General features: G+C 37.7%; 1 protein-coding gene across 2 annotated transcripts in view; it reads right to left on the reverse strand.

The window, feature by feature from the left end:
• The window catches only part of AGPAT5 (1-acylglycerol-3-phosphate O-acyltransferase 5), a 54,444-nt gene that overhangs the window by 8,061 nt on the left and 21,149 nt on the right, over nt 1-25,234 (reverse strand). For both annotated transcript variants that reach the window (XM_025393974.1, XM_025393975.1), the window contains 4 exons: nt 23,090-23,205; nt 21,270-21,359; nt 12,207-12,297; nt 4,258-4,416 (listed from right to left, as the gene is read on the reverse strand). In XM_025393974.1, the coding sequence (XP_025249759.1) occupies nt 4,258-4,416; nt 12,207-12,297; nt 21,270-21,359; nt 23,090-23,205 (456 nt within the window). The remainder of the gene's footprint in view (nt 1-4,257; nt 4,417-12,206; nt 12,298-21,269; nt 21,360-23,089; nt 23,206-25,234) is intronic.

Here is a 25,234-nt window from a genome sequence, read left to right on the forward strand (position 1 = left end):
CTCCACCTCATTTCCATAATTAAGTAATCATCTGGTCAGCACTGCAAACACCCAATATTTCAAGTGGTGGCACACAGATTGTAAGGAAGATGGAACAGAGTGCATTTCGAATGTCAGGAATAGAAAGCTTCGTGGAATACAGTGCTCAGGATGTGGCAGGGCCTCTACTAAGACGCCAGCTTTGGAAGAAGAGGCAGTGCTGCTGTGAGGAAAGGACTCCAAAATCTGCATGGGTCCTTTCGTTTTTCCTAAAACTTACATGTGCTCAGAATGTGTTTACAGCATGCTTTTGAGTACGCTGATTATTTCATTCAATCTCTGCAATTCTACGCAGGCAGGGGCTGTTATTATCTCCTTGTAAGATGAAGAAACTAAGTCTCAGAGAGGACCAAGGCCCAGCGTAGGCATGGTGGGGCTGTAACAGCCAAGTCCCTAAGGTTCAGGACCCAGATAGGGACTATGAGAGGAGCAGGCTACAAAGTGGAAAACAGTTCAATGTCAAATGACATTTAGGAGGTTCTAACACTGAAGGCAGGAAATAAGTGGCATAAATACTTTCTACAGATTTAATAAAGTACTTATATATCCACATTTGCAAAAACTATCTTAGTTGAAGCATAGTTCATATTACATGAGTAAAAATTACCCTATAGCACCTTAGGGAATCTAGGAAAAAATACTCTAAGGTATAAATGTTTTTCTACCTGTAAATTTCTAGTAGGCACTAAAGTACACTGATATGCTTGGGTAATACAGAAAGTCTTCCAAGTATTCGTATGGGTCACAGGTCTATTTGCTGTAGAAACCAAGTCCCATTTACTCTGAAGGCAACACACAGGACCCATATCCAACAGGATGAAGCTGGGTAGATAACTGCTGTTAAATCACATCAATGAACACTATATAGCCTTTAAAAAAAAGTTATGGAAGTATATATACTGACATGCACAGCTGTTGATGACACACAAGAAAATATGAAGAACAGGAGCTATAGACGCACACACAATCTCATCTTTAAAAAACACATAAAGGCACATACTCTCTCCAACATACAGACATTATAAAAAAGAGGATTTAAAGGAAAATATCCAAACTGTTAACTGGGGTTATAGCTGGACAGGTGAACTTGTGGAGATTTTTTCTTCTTCTTTTGGGTTATCTGTAATCCCCTCTTCCCTGATCCACTTTTTTTTGTTTGTTTTTTTTTTGAGGTAGATTCTTGCTCTGTCACCCAGGCTAGAGTCCAGTGGCACGATCTTAGCTCACTACAAACTCTGCCTCCCGGGTTCAAGTGAATCTCCTACCTCAGCCTCCTGAGTAGCTGGGATTATAGGCGCCTGCCACTATGCCCAGCTAATTTTTGTATTTTTAGTGGAGATGGGGTTTCACTGTGTTGGCCAGGCTGGTCTAGAACTCCTGACCTTGTGATCCACCCGCCTTGGCATCCCAAAGTGCTGGGATTACAGGCATGAGCCACTGCGCCTGGCCTCCATATTTTTAAATATAAAAATATTAATAGACATGGAGAGTATATATATGTTGTAATATGAAAATATTGGTAGAAAAAACTTAACTAGGATCACACACAATACTTAAATAGAATACCAAATGTTGTCCTTAAGCACACAATGTATTATATTACACCAGCCATTTCAGAAATATAATTTTAAAAAAATCAATAGTAATCAAACTACCCTGTCTCATCTCTGCTGCAATGACATCTTCCATGATGACAAGAAGCAGTGAACCATGCGAGAATGCCCAGGTGGGCTTTGATTTATACCTCCCTTAAAATGAAACTTATACCATAAAATGGGAAGGACAAGGGACACTACTGGCTGCCTCTCTCTTCAACATGAGACCTCATGGAGGTGACCGCAAGAATTTCTGTAGCATTTGTTAGCACTGCAGCTTCTACAGCTTCCCTGTAGAGCGTCCTGGTAGCAACGTGGAGTGGAGCAGAGGCTCTGCATGTTCAACAATCACTGCAGCTAATACTGACAAACAGTGATCCCCCAGAATGCTTTGAGAAACACTGGGCCACGGCATATCAACAATCTAACAACTTCATGAAAAAAATTATTTCTTAATTGCACCATAAAATATGAATATTAAATCGCCTGCTATATATAGAGATAATATTTAATACTAATGAAATTGGCCACAAAGTACTTACAGTATTCCAAGTTACAGAATTTTATACCTAACACAACTTATACCAGATTTCATATAATTTAAAGTGACTATTAATCTAAAGTAGATTATAACCAGACCAGAACACCCATCAATTCATATAAACAACTGAAAGCAGGGCTGAGTCAGTGACAGAAAACAAAAAAACAATGAAAGCAGGGTTTTTCAAGCTATGGGTTAAAAGCAACACACTAAAAGGAAAAATGTGTTATTATTATGTCTTATGTGCACAGGTATACATACAGAATAATGTCTCAGAAAATGGGAATGCTAAATCTAAAATGTGAATGCATTTGTGTATCTGAGATAAATGTCCAAAGCAACTTCTACAGAGATTTATACTATATTGCATTCCTAACAGCAAAGTATAAAAATGGCTGTTAATACTTTAATCTCACCCACTGAGCCTGTGATCAAACCTTGGGATGTTTGCTCATCTAATGGATTAAAAAAAAAAAAAAGGTATCCCCTGTAGTTTTAATTTGCACTTATCTTATGAATGAGGTTAAATGTGAAATGTCTGTTCTTGTCCTTTACCCATTTTTCTTTCCAGTTATCAGTCATCTTCTTATCAATTTGTAAGTGTACTTTATACATGAAGGAAATGGCCCCTTTTCTATGATCTAAGTTGCAAATAATTTCCCAGTTTGTCTTTCAGTCCTGATTTTACTCTGGTGTATTTTTCCCTTAATTCAGAAATACTTTATCCTTGACTGAAGTGATAAGATTTTATTTTCTTTATGGTATCTGGGTGTCAGAAAGGTCAGCCTTTCGAAAAGAGATACAATTTGTAATGAATACACATAGGCAGTGACCACCCCAAAGCCAAAGTCAGCTCACATGTAGCAGAGGATAAGCAGGGCAGTGGGAGGTTGGAACCCAGGCAATGCAACTCAAAGAGGGTTTTGGATTCCTTAAGGCACTTGCGATGCAGCTGGGAAGAGAGAAAGACAGAGCCCTGCGCTAAGTGCCAGCACTGTAACACACGCCGTCAGTGCCACAGCAGTACTGCGAGAGCAGGGGTAGAAGGCACAGTGCTATGCTGGGAAAGGCGCCACCTGTCACTCTGGGGGAACAGTAGGCTTGGATGAGGGCAACAAAAGAGAGGGTGGTTTCCTGTGGAAAGCAGGATTGGCGACACAAAGTCTTTGACTACTGAATATGCATGAGGTGCAGGAGGACTCAGTCAGCCAGGTTCACCATGGCGGAGGCTTCACGGCACAGTGCAGGACGAGGCGAAGGCAAGGCAGAGCTCAAGGCTGGAACACAGTCCTCTGAAAGCAGGCTATAGAGGCTGGCATTACCCATGAACTCTGCTGAACCAACGGGTTCTTAGACAGGAGGGGACATGATAAAAGTAGCAGCATTTAAAGAAGGTTATTATGGGGAGTCTATCTGTTTTTCATTGGTTATAAACACTTGTTTAATCTTAAACTATGTTTAATAAACTAATGACAATCTTGCTGAACAAATATCTTGTTTTCAAATGCAAAAATAGGTAAATAACTCCTTCAATAGTTTAAAAGAGAAAAATATTAATATGCCACTTTTTTATAAGGGAGGGACGGTAGAATAAGAATATATCCGACAATAGCTCAAAGGTTCTTAAAACCTAACATGTTTGAAAAAAAAAAAAGGTCACACTTAACTGTATTTCTTCTTGTCACAATGACACCAAATTTCATAAATATTTTATGAAAAATACAGCAAAAGGGCAGCACTAATAATGTGCACCTCAGTACTGCCAGGGGTGTGCTCCTTCTTCACGCCTTCCTCCCCTTTACAGAGCTTTCCATTTGTATGTGTGAACTTTGAGTAGAAAGAGGCCGGATTGACGATAACTGGTTAGTCCACAGGACTAATACGACAGCCAAGAAACACCGCACTTTGCAGGACTAATGAAATTTCAACTGTTACATCTTAATAACATCTTGAAAAATATACCGGATAAATGTAATGAAGGAAAAAAGTTCACTTAACTTACTTTGCAAAACTGAATTCTACATAAACATATGCACCATATACATCGCGTGGCAGGCATTTCAGGTGCATGAACACACTTACCCGTCATGGTCGGTGACTCTCTTCGCTGCCCTCCATTATCCTTCCCTTCGTAAACCACCGTAACATCATAAATTGCATCTAAATAATTCTTCATGCAATCAAAAGCAACGTGAGTTGCCTTTATTCGTGGTGTCAGCACATGTTTTAATACTGCAAGGCCTAGAAGAGAAGTCAATTCCGTGTTGTCATTAGTTACAAAACACCTCCACAATAAAATATATTGTTAAACATCTACATTATTTTTAAATTCCCTCAAATAAACACACCAGAATCTATTAATGCCACAACCTCCTATCTTTAGGGCTTTAAGTTTAGAAAGCACTCTCACTTGCCTTTTTCTGTTTAAATCAATATTCATTTGCTATATATTGATCAAATATCTACATGTACAAGTCACCATGCTGGAAGTTTATGGCCTATTGGAAACGCTTCAATCTAGTAAACCCTGGCAAGGGTAAATATTAGTGCCCTCGCTTCTGGCCACTGAACAAAGGTGATAGCAACTTGCCCATGGTGACTCAAGATTTCCTAGAAATACAGTCACACAGCACATGGCCTCCTGTGTCTGGCTTCTTTCACTCAGCATGGATCTGAGGTTCATCTGTGTGACTGCAGGTCTCAGTGCTTCATTCCTTTTTATGGCTGAGTAATTTTCCATCTTGTGAACAGATCACATTTTGTTGACCTATTCATTGCTTCATGGACGTTTGGGTTGCTTCCAGACTTTGGCTATTATGAATAATGCTGCCATGAACATTCATAGGAACTGCAAATGAAGGCTGCGTGTGAACAAGCTTTTGCATGAACATACGATTTCATTCCTCTTGGCTATATCTGACATATTTTTAAAAGGTTCTTTAGCTGGGGGACTACTGCAATTATCCAGAACAAATTGCATTCATCAGGTTCCTACTAGGGTTAAGGATTTTGTTCTCCTCTCCTTCCTATTACCTCCCTTTTCCTTGATTAAAATATTTACTGACAATGTAACAGAAAACAGTAGTTCTCAATAAGTGACATGAAAATAGACTACAAAAAACTAGTCTAGATTTTCTACTGGCCTCTCTCCAGGGAAAGTAGCTGAGTAAGGAAGAACAGCTATTACATGGTGGGACTGTCCCACACAAGAGTTTTTAAAATGCAGGGTGGTGTGGGAAAGACAAAGATTCCCACAAGCACATATCTGACTTTAGTCCCCAGGGCAGGGGCAGTTAAACTGATTCACGAACTTGCAACAAAAATCTCAATCACATACCAAGCTGGGAAGCATTTATTTGTCAATTAAACTAGTTAACACTTCCTTCTTTGCTACTGGAGCTCATCCAACTTTATGAAGTCCAAAGTTTCAAAACATCACTCTGTAGTGTTCACTACAACAACTAATTACTAGAATCCAAGTAAGTTAGTAGGGAAATAAAGACAGAAAGGTAATATTTTTAAAACATACAGGGAAATGAATTATCATGAAAGTTTAAAAAAAATAGCTTTATGACATGAATCATAGCCATTAATGATATGTAAACAAAACTAAAAAAAAAATCTTCTAATGAAGGAATACACTGGGAATAGCTTCAATTATTTCAAACATTTTCTATATCAAATTCTCTGTATCAAATCCAAATCCTACATAGTCCAGGTTTTAGTATCCAACTCTTGAAAAGGAATAGCCAATGAAGATGAAGAAAAACAAGGGGACTGTCGTGGTGACACAGGTGCCCCAGAAGAAAACAGCTCAGGAAGAGCGAAGTGCTCAGCCACATTTGCTGGAAGACACTTGAAAGGCCCAGAACTGAGACATGACTCCCAGGCACAATGGAGGGTCCATGACATCTTGATCGATATTTTCAGTGCAGTGGTGGGAACTGAAGCTCAAAAAGTGGGTTCAGTGAGGTGCCAATATGTGAGGTGAGAAAAAAATAAACCACAGCAAATTCTTTCCTGGATTTATTAACAAATGGTCTATTAATTTCCAATGGTTAGAATAATATGAGAAGCTTTTACTATTAAAACAAATAAAACCTGGCCCTTCTTGGATAACTCAGAAGTCACTTTCCATTTCTAAACCAGAGCTCATAATAAACTCTAGTCCACACGGGCAATTATTTACAATCTCTGACCAAGCGGTCACCAACTCTCAACAGTGATAAGAGTTAAAACAAAAACAATTTTATAGTAATAATATCGAGGCCAATTAGAATTTCGATAGAGAGAAAGCCAAATAATGACATATTCTTAATTAACTGCTCTAGCTTGAGCCAACCATATTGAGATCTGACTACTTTCCAGGGAACTACATAAAGGCCTGAGCCCAAACAGAGAAATGTGGTAGCTATTCAGTTACTTCTTCCTGGTCACGATCTAGTGTCTGTTCTGGTACCTGCTTTGCCTTGTTTCCCTCTCCAGAGCTCCTGAATTTCTACTTAATGCTAACGATGGCCTAGCATACCCTTTGACTGAGTTTCTCCCTAAGGGTCATTTGCGGTACTGGTTGAGTATAACTGAAATTCTGCAGTTAGTATTACATTTTGGAAACATTATAAATAAATGAAAATACACTGGACAAAAAAACTTTAATGATCCATGTAGAGATTTTTACATTTATATACAGAATTTAGTCTGCAATGTATTTAAAATAGATTATCTCACTTGATTCTCAGAAATTAAGTAATTGAGGCTCAGAGAGATAAAATCTTGCTCAAAGTCACACAGCTAGAAAGACCTTATGATGTCTGGTTCACTATTTTTCTATGCCATAATTAATAAGATACTATTCTGAAACTATAAATCAGTTAAAGATTAATTAGGCAATAAAAAAATTTAAATAGCTATAGGACATGACAGAATGTCTTAAAAGACATAGAAGATATTCTCAGAATGTAAAAATATTACTCATACTTCAAGGTTTTTTGAAATCACACATATCTGATTGGTGAAAGCTTCAGGAAAAAGCACACTGGAGAGACGCCAACGTGGAGGTATACAGCACACAACGGTGGGCAGAAGGACTTTGGTGAACAAAGGTACAGAAGCAGGGACCTGGGAGGCCTCTGGAACACTTGTGCAGAGCAGGAGGGGCTAAGTGTGACAAACACACCAGGTCACACTGCTGTAAGCTTCAGAATAAACACTGATCTGTAGGAGCACAAGGATTGGAGGCCAAAGAACAGACTGAATCTAGGTGCAAAGAATGACAGTTCTAAGTTTCACAAAGAGTTTTGGACATTCAGTCATAAAGCAACAAAGTCCTGAATTAGGAATGAAGCAGTGAAAACTGAAAAGATAAAATGTAATAAAGTGAACACCAAATATATACTGAATCAGCAACTGATTGAATGTGGTCACAGGAGAAAAGGAGAAAAACAATAACTAGGCTTCTGCTCCAGAAGGCATAGACAAGGCCACGCCATAACTAGACAGGGAACGGCCAGGAGGAAGACATGCAGAGCATGCCAGCGTGCACGCACCTGCCATGCAAAGAGAGAAGTGGGAGGGCAGCAGGCAGGGAAAGAAAGAGAACATTGAGCTGGGCGCCATGGCATGTGTATGTCTGCAGTCCTAACTACTCAGGAGGACTGCTTTAGCCTGGGAGTTGGGGAGCAGGGGAGAGAAGGAAGGGAGGGAGGGAGGAGAATAAAGAAAGGAAACAGAAAGAAAGAGAGAAGGAGAGAAAGCAAGCAAGCAAGCAAGAGAGAATGAGTGAGGGAAGGAAGAAAGGGAGGGAGGAAGGGAAGGAAAAGAAGGAAGGGAGAGAGAGTGAAAGAAAGAAGGAAGAAAGGGGGAGAGAGACGATGAGTTCAAATTGGGCATACTGAGGCTGAAGTAACAAAACATTCTAGAAGTAGTTGGAAATATGGTCTGTAAAATGGCAAGAATCAACCAAAGCTAAGCATGTGGAAATCATGGGAATGGATAACTGAAGTAATGGCAGTGGCTGAGAATAATAAAGGGCAGAAGATGAAAAGGCAAGAAATACAGACTATGGAAACATCCACATTAAAAAAAAAAAAAGGTAAAAATAATAACAGGGAATAAGACAAACCAGGAAATAAAAAAGAGGGGGAAAACCAATGTAATACAAACACCAAGGGAAGAGAATGTTTAAAGGAAGAGGAGGTGATATTTATCTTCATAAAGAAAAATAATACTCTATTGTTTACTTCTACAATAAAGTTAAAATTGTTTTCTGGTTATAAAGTTATAAATAATGCTGAAAGTTAACAAATATGACAACTGACACAAATGATATGATGCTTTGGAGGTCACTGGTAAGTTAGAAGTGGGATACATTTCTGGAGACTGGATGGAGTCAAATACAAGAAAGCAAGGGGCCCAAGCTTCTCTTTGCACAGCTACAGACTTAGTTATTTCAGAATGGGAGTATATTTGCAAGCTGGGAGAAATCCCAGCAGAGAAGTAAGGCAGATGACTGACGCAATGATGGAGATAGGGTAGATGGAATCAAGAGCTTAGAAACTGTTGACGCTGCCATGTCTAAGAAGAAAATTTTTCTCCAAAGTTTTCTTCTTAGACATGGCAGCTTCAGCAGTTTCTTCCAAAGAAATCAAGTCAAGAGAGTCCACATTAAGATTTTGAAATCAAAAGGGATACTGGGTACACTTTTTCCAGAGTAACATAACTTTCCGAAGGCAAAAAATCCTTGAATGTGAGGAGAAAAAAAATCCATGAAAACCGTAAGAGCAGTCAAAAGGAGAAAAATAGAAACTGCTCCGCACAGACTTGGCTAGGCTGAAATGAAATGGCCTGGCTTGGCTGCAGAAGGCAGTCAGCATTGATCTTATGATGTTCTCCACTGCTAAGGAAGGGAAAAAACAAACAGGGTTGCCAAGGGCTGAGGAAAGGCAGCGCAGGAACAGAACAGCCCAGCATCGGGATGGGCAGACCCCAGGGCTGGGGCAGACAAGAGCTGCAGAAGGGCCAAGAAAAGACAGGTTAGAAATGAGCCAAAAACACAGGTTCAGAGCAAGTGAGGAGAAGGGAGAACCAGAGTCAGCTCCATGGTGTGAGTGACCCAGTGCCATTTCCAGATGAACTTCAAGGTGGTGAAAGCAGAGCATTCAGCCACGCACAGGACTCCACACAAGAGAACAGGACCTCCCCCCAGGAGCCTCCACAAAGGACTGTAGCCCTGCCAACACCTTGACTTCAGCTGAGCGAGACCCTTTCCAGACTTCTCAACTGTAAGAGAAGAAATGTGTGGTGTTTTAAGCCACCAAGTTTGTGGCAATTCCTGAGAGCAGCCATAGGAAGCAAATACCCCTTCTTAAGGGTGAGAGTGCCATTATCACCCAGAGCTGAGCACTAGCTTTCTTGTTTGCTATGCTGACTTTCAGAAGTTGGCTTCAAAGTATTAATTTAATTTCTACTTTGATTATGAGAAAGAAGAAATACTTGTTCAAGTGTGTGGGTCATTTGTATATCTTGAATTTCTTATTCATGCCCTTTTCCCATTTTTCTGGTTTATGTCTTTTCTTACTAATTAGGAAGCACTTTTGCAATATTAAGTATATTAATGTCCTATATTATAAAATATTATTAGCTTGCTATTTGCCAACTAAATTTGTTCATATGATGTTTGAGACATAAAAATAATTTTTATTCAGTTGTCTACAAAGAAAGAAATTGCTTTGTAGCTTATTCCCTTTGTTCTCATGTTTTGAAAGGACTCTCGAATCTCTATAATCGCCAGTGTTATTCATCCTATGAATAGCATGCAAATTCTAGATATCTGGTTTGCCATTATAGACACACCATTAAATTTCTGTTTTCTATTATGAGAGTTCAAAAAGCTTAAGTATGTCACCTTCGCTAGCTACTATGGTTTTAACCATGGCAGGAAAAAAAAAAAAACAAAAAACAAACAACAAAAAAAAACACCATAGGGGCTCACTTTAATGGGTTCAGGTGGTAGATTAAAATACATTTAATTCCAAATTCCTTAAAACCAGTAGAAAGCCAAATATCTACAACAACACCAAGGAAAATGAGTTAAAACAAAACCCTTCGTACAGCTGAGAAAAGCTGAAATATTACCGCAGTGCCTGCACTTTTGCAAGACCCCATATGAACAGCTTCTTCCTCCATGTCTAAGTTTCCTATAAGAGGTATGCAACTGCTATCAATTTGTTCTTTCTGTGAATAAAACTCAGGCAAAAACACTGAATGATGGAGTTACCAAGACAAGAAATATGAGTGTATGCATGGAAGGATAAATTCTATCTTCAATATGCTGAGTTTGAGACATCCCTTTGGGCCAGTCAAGAGAAGCTCTCTAGTGGACAATTGTACAAATGGGTCTAGAGTTAGGCAGAGAGATATGGAGGGGAGGAAGCTTTTGTGAGTCATCAGCAGTCAAGTAAACAGTGGCTAAGGCCATGGATTTAGAGGAAGACCACCATAAGAAACAAAAAGTGAAATTAATGAAAGACCAAAACCTGACATTGGAAGTAACACATGAAGCAGGGAAAAATGAAGCAGAAAGAGGCTGGAAAGGAGGCTAGCAAGTAATCACCAGAGAGTTGGGAGGATAAAGGAGAACAGCCCCACAGAAGTCTAGGGAGAGAATTTCAGATCAGACCAAAACAAACTGAGGGCAGAGTGAGTACTGAAACAGTGCTTACAACAAAGGTAGGCTACAGATTCAGAAGACTTTGGCTGTTACGGAAAGGGGGAAAAGTGGGTGCTAGGAAGAGGAAAACATAAATTTGAGAGAGAGGGGTTTTTGTTTTGTTCTGTTTAATAAATGTGAAAAGGGCAACAGAGATAATGGCGTTGCAAAAGAGCAACTGAAATGACAGAACGTGATGTCTACTAGACAGAGGAAGCAGTGAAAGTCAAAAGAGAGCTGACAGATTGAGAGACCAACTGAACCCTCCTATTCTGAACCACTCCTTAATAGGACATGTGTTTAAAAACAAACTGGCATTTTTTAAATGTACTGTTACAAATGATGTCATATTGTAAGAACTTTGTAAAAGTTCCCCCTTATCATTTTTAATTAAACTAAAATTAAATAAAATTAAAAATTCATTTCATGCACTAGTTACATGTTGAATGCTCAAAAACCACATTGGTAGGAGCCAGCACACTGGACAGAACAGATAAAGAACTTTACCATTATTGCAGAACGTTCCATTAGACAACACTGTCATAGGCCCTGGCGTAATGTCACAAACAAGGTATTTGCTCAGTAAGTGACTATCAACATTTGGAGATCACATACTAAATCACAGTCAAGCTTCAAGGACACCTCTAAGAACATAGCATAGCCACTGTTTTCTCTATACTTCCCAATTTGGTTAAATTGCATAACTTATTGGTGTATCAATTATCCACTTTTCTAAAATATGGATATTAAGAACATTACCATTGTTGGGACATTAACAGCTTCCAAGCACTGTGAGCCAACTTTGTGTAACTTCTCCATTAGAAACTTGACATATTTTCTAATCTAATTCTCACACAGATTTAGATCTACTTATAAGGCATATGTTCTTCTAAGAGATGAAGAAGCAAGCTCAGTAACATTACACAACTTGCAAGGTGCAACCATACAGCTAATAAAAGTCTGAGTTTGGACTCCAACTTACGTCTGTCAACTTACAAAACAGAAGCTCCATTACACATAACCTACACTGTAGAAAAAGCTTCCATCTACATAATCATGTTCTTAGATAGATTTTAAATAAATCCACGGCACAAGAATATGTATTGTAACAAGCACTTGAACTCAATTTCTCAGATATATGTAATAATAGCATGCAAGTGAATTAAGGAGAAGAAACTTCATTTCCTAAGAGATAATATGTACATTAATTCAAGGAATGAATACATTCATTCTTTCAATTGTAAAACAAAAGTATCTTTTCCAGGAAGAAAAACTAAAAATGTTATTATCTTATTTGTTCAAACACTGTCAAATTTTTACTTACCACGTTGGGCAGCAAATGCCTGACTAGCTGAAAGGACTTTTGTTTGCTCTGGATTATACCTTGTACCTTCTGGAAAAATCACAAGATACATCTGTGGGACATAGAGCAAATTTGGTTTATTTGGTGTGAGCTTTGTTGTTGTTATTGTTGTTAACTTAAAAAGCTAAACCTACTAATGCTAAGAGAGTATTTCCTACAGTAGGGGAAAATGTATATTTATTTACACGTGACCTTCATTTCAGGCAGAGCAAACAAAATTTAACAATTCAATTAAGTCTGAACATAAAGTGAAATATATTTTAAATGCAGTGCTACATTCATTGGTAGGTCAGCCATGAAGAATCTAACATTTCTAATTACACGCTAATAATTCACTAACTAAAAATAGGCCATGAAATGCTGACTCATACAAAGCCTCAATGACTTTTTCCCCTTTGAGATCCTGTAAAATGTCATTTTTAGAAATATAAATTTTAGAAATCAGTATCCTTAAGTACCAACACTAAAAAGTACCTCATCTGAGGAAAATCATATACTAAATTCCCACCATGTAAAAGGTTCGAAATGTTCACATTCAAAAGTTTCACACGAAATTCCTATTTTACATAGCTCCTTTAGTGCATTTAAAATTTTATTTATAAGTAATCTCATTTGTTATATAAACTGAAACTAAAATAATATAAAGAAGAATATCAAGCTGGATGTTTAATAAGTAATCAATTAGTCTAAGTTTTTACACTTATCTGCTTAGGAAAGTAAAAACAGAAACATTAAAATTATACAGCAAAAACTCCTAACTTGAGAACCGAGTTACAAAATCTACACTAATAACTTTGATTGACAGCCGAAAGACAAAAATAAGATATGCATACTAAATCTTTTCAGATACAAACAGAATACAGAAAACAAGACAGGAGCTCATGGGAGAAAACTATGTTCATTGGATCCATTCTTGCCAGATCTCAGACGGTACTCAGACAATACTGTCTACCTCTGTACATCTGGTACAGAAGCCTTCCTTCATCCGGATGGCCTCTGATGATAAAGCTCCTACTGAAAAACCTACGTGGGACTGAGTGTTTTCTTTAGATACTGGTATAATGGTATCTGAAAATGTTGTACTTTCAGCTTCCATGCAAATATGCAAGCTTTTTGTTCATTCATGTAATAGTCTCAGCACCCACGCCGGACTTAGAAATTAACAGATACTATATGTATCTTTAATAATGAAGATTGATCAGATCTGTTAAGAAAATGTAGAAAAATGGGTAAAATTTGGAAAAAAAATACAAAATTCCTTATTATATTCCAGTAACTAGAAGGAAAAACGGGAAGACAAACATTAAAGCTAGTTCTAAAAACCACACATTCATTTTCATGAAAATGTATTTTGTATCAGTAAGGTTTATATTCAAAGCCATGAAAGCAACTACTGTGGGCTATCAGCTTTTAACTCAATCATTTATAAATGATTATTTCAAAGGTTAATAACTCATGTGGTATCATTTGCTGTGTCTTGATGTTTAATTTAAAAGAACATTGACAAACAACAAGAAAGCGTGAATTCATTCAGAGCTAATTCGGAAACTATTTCTTATAAACTTATTATGTTCCAGAAACTGCACACAGGATAACAACACACATGGTCCTTCCCTTCATGGACAAGTAAGGAAAAGAAATACATTAAACAAACTAATAAAAACATGTAGGTACATATCATGATATGATTGCAAAGAAAAAGAACAAGGTGTGATGAAGGAAAATGATGAGAAGAAATTTAGGAAGGGCAATGGGGCTAGGACCTAAAGAATGGGTAAAAGAATGAATGCTTTTCCCTAAAGATGAGGAATATGGAAAGGATTTCCCTCACACCAGTTCTACTCAACGCTGTACTAGGAGGTCTAGCCAGAAAATTTGGCAAGAAAAAGAAATAAAAGCCATCAAGACTAAAAAGGACAAAGTAAAACTGTTATTTCTATAACAATGACGTGATTGTTTATGTAGGAAATCCTAAGGAATATCTTTTTTAAGTTACCAGATAATGATTAAGTTTAGCAAGGTTGGTATATTAAAAAATTATATGCCTAGGTCAACGATCAAAGACTTGAAAATTTTTTATATGTCTTCTACAATAGCATCAAAAACAAAAATTCTTAGGGATATATCTGGCAACAGATGTGCAAATCTGTACATTAAACTACAAAACACACTGAGATAAATAAAGAAATAAGTAAACAAATGCAGGTTATGTTCATGAACCCAAAGATTCAGTCCTGTTATATCAATTCTTCCCAAATTCATCTATACCTTCGATACAATCAAAATGAAAAGCCCACAAACTTTGGGTAGAAACTGTCAAGCTAATTCTGTAATTCATATAGAAATGCAAATAACCTAAAATAGCCCAAACAACTTTGAAAAGAAAGAACAAATTTAGAAGACAACTACAGTATTTAAAAATTTATTACAAAGCAAGCATTATTAAGACAGTATGGTATTGGCATAAGGATACACATATAGATCAACATAACAGAACAAATAGTCCACTGATCTAGGGATAACAGACCCATCTATATTCAGTCTACTTATTTCAAACATTGGGGGAAAATAATCTTTTCTATAGTGACGGTTATCTATATTTAAAAAATATAAACTTCGACCTTATACCATATAAAAATATTAATTAGAAATAAATCCTAGAACTAAATGTAAAAGCAAAATTCTAAAATTTCCAGAAGAAAATAAAGGAGAAAATCTTAGCAACCTGGAGTTTGGCAAGGACTTCTTAAATAGGATATAAAAAGCGGAAATTATGAGAGAAAAAAAATCTATAAATTAAGCTTAAAAGTATGTTCTTCAAAAGATACATATAAATTTATAAAAATAAAAAAATACGTTCTCAAAAAAGATACTATTTATAAATAGGAAAAAGCAAGTAACAGATGCAAAAACCTTGTACAGGAACATTCTTAGGAGCGACAGGCTCACCTCATTTTATCATGCTTCGCTTTACTGAGCTTCACAGAAATTGCATTTTTTCCCATTGAAGGTTTATGACAACCTCGCATCGAGCAAGTCTACTGGTGCCATTTTTCCAACAGTATGTGCTCACCGCACATCTCTGTGGCATATTTTAGTAATTCTCACAATATTTCATATTATTATATCTGTTATTGTGATCTGTGATCTCTGATGTTACTATTGTAATTGTTTGGGGGTGGCATGAATTGCACCCATATAAGATGACAAATTTAATTGATACATGTCGTGTGTGTTCTGACTGCTCCACTGATGGCCCATTCCCCTGTCTCTCTTTCTCTCTGCCGCCCCTTGGGCTTCCCTATTTCCTGAGATACAACAACATTGAAATTAGGCCAATTAATAACCCTATAATGGCCACTAAGCGTTTCAGTGAAAGGAAGAGTCGCATGTCTCTCATTTTACATCAATAGCTAGAAACGGCTTAATGAGGAAGCTATGTTGAAAGCCAAGGCGGGCCAAAAGCTAGGCCCTTTGCACCAAACAGCCAAGTTGTGGATGCAAAGAAAAAGTTCTTAAAGAGAATTAAAAGTGCTACATCATTGAACACAAGAATGATTAGAAAGCAAAACAGCCTTATTGCTGAAAACGAGAAAGTTTGAGTGCTCTAGATAAAACATCAAACAGCCACAACATTCCCTTAAGGCAAATCCTAATCCAGAGCAAGGCCCTAACTCCGTTTAATTCTCTGAAGGCTGAGAGAGGTAAGGAAGTGACAGAAAAAAAGTCAGAAGCTAGCAGAGGTTGGTTTGTGAGGTGTAAGGAAGGAAGTCATCTCTTCATAACATAAAATTGAAGTGGCAAGTACTGATGTATAAGCTATAGCAAGTTATCCAGAAAATCTACCTGAAATAAAATAAAGATTAAACAGAAGATCTGGGATTTAAACATGAATCTAATTTCAAAACCAATACTCTTATCCACCAGGCTGCCTCTTATCTGAAAAGGACCTTAAGTGAAAGCTGGAAGAAAAAGTGTAAGTCTCCATATTTGTGCCTAAGTTTTACTAGCTCATATTCTAACAAAATGACTTCCATTAGTTATTTTTATCACAAGTATGCTACATTTGCATCCACAACCAATAAGTACCTTAATAAAATACTGCATTGTCCCAGCAATAATTATGGAGATGCATTTCTTCACAATTTATAATACAAATATAATTTTTGAAACAAAATTCTGCATTTCTTAAATACTAATACCAAATAAGAGCTGATATAATCATGAAATAGATTCACTAGAACTATGAAGCCACACGAAAACTGGCTTAACATATTCTACCATGTCACTTACTTAATCCACCTTCAGAAAGAAAAGAATCATCAAGAACCTGAGTAAGATGTACCTGCTCTCACACGGCGTACAGATTAAGAAATGAAACAACCATCCAGATTCTCAGAAGCCCCACCTGAGACAGTGGCCTTACAGTGACAGCTGCTCAGCACTGCCTCTTGAACCTGCCAGTCTGTTATCCATACTGCACTAGGAACATAAAAGGCTGGAATTTTGCCCACAAAAAACAGGAAGGCTATTCTGGTAGCCCATAACAGACTAGGTTATTTGAACCAAGCTTCCTACTGAAAACAACTTAAAAAGCTGGATATAACATTATTTTAAAAGTACCCAAGAGTTGGCAAGATGTTAAGACAGAAATTAAGCAAACACAGTAAAGCAGAAGTAAGCATAAAACAGAACTTTGTTTTACAAGACTCAGAAGATGAGGGGAACGGAAACCAAAGCCCACAGACCTTCCAATATAAATGTGAAGAGAGAATCAGAAGGAAACACCAAAGGCTCCACTTTCAGGGTGAAAGTAAATGAGAGGTGAGCAGGTCTCCTGTGCATCTACAATCCTGGTCGCACTGCCTGAATGGCTCAGTTCACCTTCAACTCAGAATTTGGTTTGGGTGGGGCCCACACTAGAGGAGCCTGAAGCGGCCCAGCTAAAACAGGCAGAAATGTTCTCTGGAGAAAGACACTCCCACCTGAGGCTTCAACTGATTTCCACAAATAACTTACCAAATGCAGCCAGAAGCAAAGGAAGATAACAGAGCAAACAAGGAAAGAAAGTACCATGAGCAAGAACCAGCAAAAAACAACAGACTCAGACAGGACTTTAGGCACTGAAATAACCCAACACATCTATACACCTTTTAAATTATGCCTTTAACACTTAAAGAAACAAAGACAAGCTTGAAGATTAAAACCAAAATAACAGATTTGACAAAAACCATATAGCACTTCATATAACGAAAAACAATAAATTTAAAACACTGAAGGTGAATAGATTTGTATCTATTCTGGATTGTATTTTAGAACAGAAAAAGGACATTAGTGGAAAACCCGGTAAAGTCTAAATAAAAATCTGTAGTACAATTAACAGTGTGGTACCAACGTTTATTTCTTAGTTTTGACAAATATATACCATGTTATGTAAGATGTCAACATTAGATGTTAAAGCTAGATGAAGAAGGCTGGGCGTGGTGGCTCAAGCCTGTAATCCCAGCACTGTGGAAGGCTGAGGCTGGTAGATCACGAGGTCAGGAGTCCGAGACCAGCCTGGCCAACATGGTGAAGTCCTGTCTCTACTAAAAATACAAAATTTAGCCGGGCATCATCGCACATGCCTGTAATCCCAGCTACTCAGAAGGCTCAGACAGGAGAATTGCTTGAACCCAGGAGGCAGAGGTTGCAGTGAGCCAAGATCGTGCCACTGCACTCCAGCCTGGGTGACAGACCGAGACTCCAACTCAAAAAAAAAAAAAAAGCTAGATAAAGGATAAATACATGGGAACACTCTGTTCTTTCTGATGTTTCTGTAAAACTAACATTGTTCCAAGTTTTGAAATTTATTAACGAAAAATGAGAGGAGGCTTCCATGAAGTATGTAGAATGCTGAAGGAATACTACTCCCAACCCTACAGCAACAACAACACTGACAAACTGTAGATTCATGACTTTTCTCAGATCCTTCAGAGAGCCGAAAGGTTGCAAGGCAACCAATTAATCCAAAAGTCTAAGGAAAGACAGAAAACTCAAAGGAGAAACAAGATGCAAGTGCTTGTTTACTTGGGGGCCAATGCTAACATTTAGCTAAAAATTTTAACAATTGTGCAGAAAGCCAAGCATAAGTTGGTGGAACAGATGAACCCCTGGGCTACAGACACAAGGAGAATGCAGCACAATTTACAGGCTCGACCCACAGACCTCCTGTGTACTCACAAGATAAAGAAAAAGGAAAACACACTGGGGTCAGGGAAGACTGGATGTAGGCTTGCGGGATGGAACAGCAGCCCTGTGGGAAAGGCTCAGGGCCCAGCCCACATCCTTCTCTGTACGTTTCCTATGGAACAGCAGCCGGAAACTGATGAACAGGGGCAACAAAACTCTGCTACCCATGGGGCACGGATGAATACTCGATGAGGCTGGGCGAAGAGAACAGGGAAAAACTCTTAGTGAAGGCAGGAATACATCCTGGGCAAGACTTACAGCCAGAAGCAAGGCAGGAGCAGAGAAGGCTCCACCCCTGAGATTCTCCCTAAGAATAAAGACACTTCCCTTCCTTCTCCTTCTACCACCGAACTAGCGAGAGTTCAGTAACAAGTATCAGAGAAGTACAGTGGGGAAAGGCACAAAGAGGAGAGCCACTCTGAGGTGCCATGCGAAAATGCTGAGTGTGAAACAGACACTGAGGAAAAGCTCTATCGGGAGGACGTCCCCAGCCTACACACAAAGTAATGCAGCTATAGAAACCTGAAGCTGTGAGAAAAAGCACATGAGCAAAACCCAAATCCAGTGCACCTCCTGAGTGGACTGACTCAACTCCTCAACACCAAAGGCTGAGCAGAAAGACAAGTCTATCCATTTCCAGGTATCAAGACACCTTGCCTCCATTTCTACTGTCTTACAAAAAAGCCCTAGCATTCGGCAGAATCTTAGGAAGTGTGACAAAGGCAAGATAAAGCACAATCTGAAGAGACAAAGCAATAAAAATTTCCAGACTCAGACATGGCCCAGATGTTGGAATTATCAAGCAGGGAATTTAAGAGAACCGCAAATATAATAAAATGATAAAGGTTCAAGTGGAAAAAGTGATTAAGCTTTATGATCAGATAGATATTCTAGCACAGAGATGGAAACTATGAAACAGGGTCGAAGGGAAATGTGAGGAATGAAACACGCAGTAGCAGAGATGAAGAGTGCCTTCAACTGGCTCACCAGTAGACTCAACACAGCCAAAGGAAGAATCTGTGAACTCAAAGATGGGTCAACAGAAATCATCCAAACTGTAACAAAAAAAGAAAAAAGGGAAGGGGGTGTAAAAAAAAATTTTTTTAAACAATGAATAATGCATCTAAGAACTAAAGAACAGTGACAAATGAGCCAACACAAACATAACTGGAGAAGAAAGACTGCGGTAGGAATAATATTTAAAGAAATAAGAGTAAAGAAATTTCCAAAATTAATAACAGACACCAAATCATAGATCCAAGCTCAGAGGACCAATCCAGGTAAAATTTTTTAAATGACACTCAGATATATGATACTTAAACTGCTGCAAACCAAAAACAAGAAGAAACTCATGAAGGCAGCTGGAGAAACAGACACATGACAAGTGTACAGAGCTGATTTTTTCAGCCCTCGTGCCACTGACAGCTATATTTGCAGGGGCAAAAAAGCAAGGGACCACTGTGCATAGAATGCCAACATCACCCAACAGGCAGCTATCTTCATTTGCTTCATATATACAATGCCCACAGCAGGACACAGAAGAAACTCTACAGCAGTCATCCATGGCTGGGGTGACTGGACAGCTGGGAGAGAAGTGGGATGGACACTTTAAGGTATAAATTCGTGATTTTTAAATTTTAATTTTTTTTGTAAAAAGTCGATAAACTGTATTACCAACTTATTCTGTCTTTTGGAGACCTACATATAATGACCACAGTTCTGCCCAAATTCACCACACTGTTTCAGACTAAACAGACCCTTTGAAAACACCAAGCTTGGTTCTCAAGGGTGAGCTATAACAGGATAAAGGGTCACTGTTCATCTCATTCCATTCTGCTTCTGTCACCCCACACATGCCCAGAACAGGATGCAATGTCCTAATACAAAAATACCTAGAAGAGGCATGTGAATAAACAGTGCTCACACCGGGCACTTTACCAGCTGACTGTGAAGAACAAACACCTAGAAGAGGCATGTGAATAAATAATGCTTACACCGGGCACTTTACCAGCTGACCGTGAAGAACTCTTCCTTTACCATGAGCTCCAGCTGCTGCCCAGGACCCCTAGTGAGGGGAGGGCAAGAGGAGAGGAGGGAAGACAGAGGGAGGGAGCCAGAAAAGAAGAGGAAGGCCTGTGCACGCGAGCTAAGCTTCTGAGCACATGTCATGCTGTCATGCACCGAAAGAGAAAGCCCAAGTAGTCCTGGTAAGCATGATGCTTTGTCTTAGGCGGGAACCAGGGGAAAAGCCATTGGCAGCAATCAGCATTCTACACATAGCAGATTGAACTCTCCCCACTTTTGTGGAATAAAGTTTTATAAAATATTATTTCCACTGAATGATTTGACATTTGTATAGAGATTCATCCTTTTTTGGTTTTTCTGTATATGTAAGACATTCCAAATTTCCACTAACAGAAAACAGTTGCTGCTTCTAAAACTAAATCTGATAGTAAAGAAGACAAGAAGTAAGATGAGCTCTTAAAGTAGCTTAAATGTCAGGTTAAAATGCAGTTAGTTCTATTTATAGACTCTGAAAGACACCAAATGCTCTTTTTATTCCTCTTTAAGGTCCACTGACCAGCAAAGGACCTAGTTGTTTACAACAATCTTTCTGATGGCTGAAAAACCTGCTTACCTGTACTTAGAGGGTTTCTGTTACCTCAGTGTAACTCTGAATTAGTAATTACACATGGGAAAATATATTTTCAAAACAATTCTTAGATTTTAATTTAATTCTTAAATTTAGAAACTGAGAGCTGGTAAGAAAAATAAAACCGGGTAGGTTCTTACTGGAGTTCCTGCGTTCACATAGCTCTGCAACTTGTTTCGCATCTCTTTCTCATTAAATTTGGCACTTCGCTTTACATAGATTCCTCCATGCTGCCACAATAAAATTGGGAGAAAGAAGTTTTACTTTTAAAATAATGATTGGCCAGAGTCATCAAAAAGGCAACTTTTCTTTCAAAAAGTACAGAATATAAACTATATTTCAGAATTTAATCTATATTTAATGTCTTCAAATATTAGCTTCTACAGAACATTTAGCTGAAAAATTACCTTGTCTCAACATAATTCAAAAAAACTGCATGTGACACTGTATTGGAAAATACATGAACTTTAGTTTTGTTGGCAGTTAAAATGAAAATGCTTTCTTTCTTAAATATACGTTTTTTAAAATAAAAAAACCTGATCAATCAGATGGATTTAACTCCCAATTCTTCCACCCACTTATTACGGAGTCACTAAAAAGCGTCCTTAAAATGTCAATAGTCACGATCTTTAGGGATTTTAAAAAATCAATCCTGCTACAGATATTTCTGTGGCATTGTTATGGACAGAACTGTGTTCCCCCAAGTCAGTCTACTAAAGCCCTAATAGTTCCCACTGTGACTGTATTCAGAGAGAGGGACTTAGAGGTGGTAATTAAGGTTAAAAAGGGGCCTCAGAGTGGGACCTTACAAGTCTCTGTAGAAGGATTAGTCATCCAGTGTGATTAGTCTTTCTAAGAAGAGGAAGCAATGCCAGGGGTGCTTGGGCACAGGGAAAAAAACCACATGAAGACACAGGAAGAAGGCTGCTGTCTGCAAGCCAGGGAGAGAGACCTTGGGAGAAACTAACCCTGTCAACACCTTGATCTTGGATGTCTAGCCTCCAGAACTGGAGAAAATAAGTTTTATATATACAGCTTTTTTTTAAATATCATACAGATCACTAATTACTGTTATCAATAGTTTAAGGTAATTGCGTATCAAATTCTATGCCTTTAAATTTCCTATTTGTTTGATCTTTGTACGTTTGCATTTTTGCTCTTTCATTTTACTGCAGCTGGTCCTTCATATCCATGTGTTCCACATCTGCAGATTCAACAAATCACAGATCAAAAATATGTGAATAAAAATAAAAAATAATACAATTAAAATAATACAAATAAAAATAAAGTATAACAACCGTTTACATGGCATTTATAATGTATTAGATATTATAAGTAATCTAGAGATGATTTAAAGTAGTGCACAGGTTATATGCAAATACTATCCCATTCTATATAAGGGTCTTGAGCATTGTATTTTAGATTTTGGTATCTGTGGTGGTCCTAAAACCAATCCCCACAGATGCTGAAGGAAAACTGTATATGGATAATCAGACAGGTATATAAGTACACACCACTAAAAATACCAAACCAAATTACTTCAATTGAGAATAAACTATTAAACCCATTTTAAAAACTATACATTTACATGAAATACATGTTAAATTTTAAAATATAACATTTTTATAGGGTTGGGTATGGCAGTTTGAACTATAATGTCAGCATTTGGGGAGGCTGAGGCAGGCAGATTGCTTGAGTCCAAGACCAGCCTGGGCAACACAGCGAGACCCCATCTCTACAAAAAACACAAATTTAGCCAGGCATGGTGGTGGGTACCCACAGTCCCAACTACTTGAGGCTGAGGCAGGAGGTTCACTTGAGCCCCACAGGTCAAGGCTGCAGTGAGCTGTGTTCCCAACACTGCACTCAGCCTGAGCAACAAAGTGTGACCGTCTCAAAACAAAACAAAACAAAATTTATAAACTACGTATATATAGAGAAAAGCATGGAAACAAATTACCTGAGCAAAATAAAACCCATACAATGGGAGCCACTTTAATCCTTCTTTCAGCACATAGCGCACATGTCCTAGCGCATTCTGCCTGATGGCCAAGATGTCAGCAACAATCCAGTCAACTGCAGAGACAGGACCCAGTTAGTGCATACATGAACCTCTTCACAAGTTGTACTAGGAATGTACTTCAAAAGTACTGTGATTAGGATGTTTAAAATTTTTTTTAAATCAATCTGAGATATTTTAAAAATATACACTTTCTGTTTTTTGAGATTTTTTTGCATTTCTTGAAAGGCTTTTTATTTCAAAGATAAAACACAGTCACAAAATACCTAAGTAATCCAACAGCAGCATGTATATGGAATAAAATGAGCTTCTCTAAATCCTAAAGCATAGAAAACAAAGATTTTTTTTTAATGAGAAAGTGGAAATTATAAACAAAAAATGGCCAAATGAAACTATGAATTGCAACTAAATATTCTGTGTGTGTATATGTATGTTCGGCAAAAGGCAAAGACAGTTTATCTTTTACTAATGAGTTTTTAGGACTTGGTACTAGGTTAGGACAGCAATCAAACAAAGGTCTCACATGCCTTACAATAGTGCTGGGTAGATACATGCGTTCTTTATGTAACCAAGAAAAACGATCCCAGGCTGCTAATAATTACAGTTAAATAAATATGTTATTAACAAAGCGTTGCAAAAACAAGGGTAAGATGGTATGAGTTGATAACAGCAGCAACAAAAAACTTCCTAGAAGTTGTTAGTTGAGCTTTCAAAAAGAAAAAATTCCCAACACAGAGAGTGGCCCTTGCCAATAAAACAAACAGGAAGCGGCAATGTGGGTGCAGAAGATGGGAAACAGAGGACACGGTTTAAAGAGGAAATGAAGTGAAATTAAGAAGACAAATGATAAAGGTCTTAAGAACCACAGAAACTTAGATTTGAAAGTAAATGGCTACAAACTACTCTATTTCTTGATGAGAAAGAAAACATGTAAGAATGAAATGTAAGGGAGACTTCTCTAGTTAATACACACATGAGCTCAATTGATACTCAAAAAGAAAATCGTTAAGAATCTGTGAAAACAACAGTTCCAGCATCACCCATGTCCTCAGGCCACAAAATGAGAACAAAAGGAGTGAGTCAGAGGAAGGAAATGTTTAAAAAAAAAAATCTGTAGAAAATAAAAGCTGAGGATTTAAAGGAATTACAATAAAGTTTTAGCCAAAGAGGAGAGTCTTCCACAGATTACAGGATGATTAGCTCTCAGCTTTGTGAAATCCGTTAGACAATGAACCATACTAGTCAGAATATCCCAAAGAAGATTTAGCCATTTTAATACTAAAAATTAACCCAGAAAAATGTCTTAGCAATTATTATACATCTCTTTTTAATCAGGGATTATCATTCACAAGTTAACTTTTTCTTGATGACTGAAGACTTACAATTATTATATATATGAAACTTTTGTTATGGCTTCCTAAAAGTAGAATGTTGCTTGCAAAGATGCTCCCCTACAGTGTATGATCCCAGAGACAGACACCACCTGTGTTATTGGGTTGAGATATCTACATTATTGGGCTATCAATGATCATGTTTCTCTAAAGTATATAATTTCCTGTTGAAGCCCTCTCCCTAGCCCCTTCTAATTTAGATCAAACAAATAATAACTAATAAACATATTTCCTTCTAGTCATGTCTTAGAAACCATATAATCAATCCTGTTATACCTGTACCAAATGCAAAAGTAAGCAGTCAATAAATTGACTAAATTGAGAACTAATTCTGTATGGTTCTGTATGGTTCCCAGGCTAAAGCACATCTTGGAAATATAGTTGGGGTACAAAGTTAAAAACCAGGTTTAGCATCTTTTCCTGCAACAATTATTTTTTCTTAATTTGGAAGAATTTTAAAAATGGATTTTATTTTAAAACAAACGGGTTTATGGTTATATTCTGGCCTCAGATGCCCCTCCCAAGAACTTTTAAGAGAAAGTATAAGATTTTCAAGGTACGTCATGTTCATAATAAGCTGCCCTGGGCTATGCCCTTAAACTTGAAAATTTTAGTGGAAACATTTAACAACTAGCTTAAGTAGTCAAAATATACAAGCTTTGCGCCACCAGTATTTGCTACTGAATCATCTTTA

The sequence above is a fragment of the Theropithecus gelada genome, chromosome 8 (assembly GCF_003255815.1).
Source record: "Theropithecus gelada isolate Dixy chromosome 8, Tgel_1.0, whole genome shotgun sequence".
In the NCBI taxonomy this organism is placed as follows: Eukaryota; Metazoa; Chordata; class Mammalia; order Primates; family Cercopithecidae; genus Theropithecus; species Theropithecus gelada.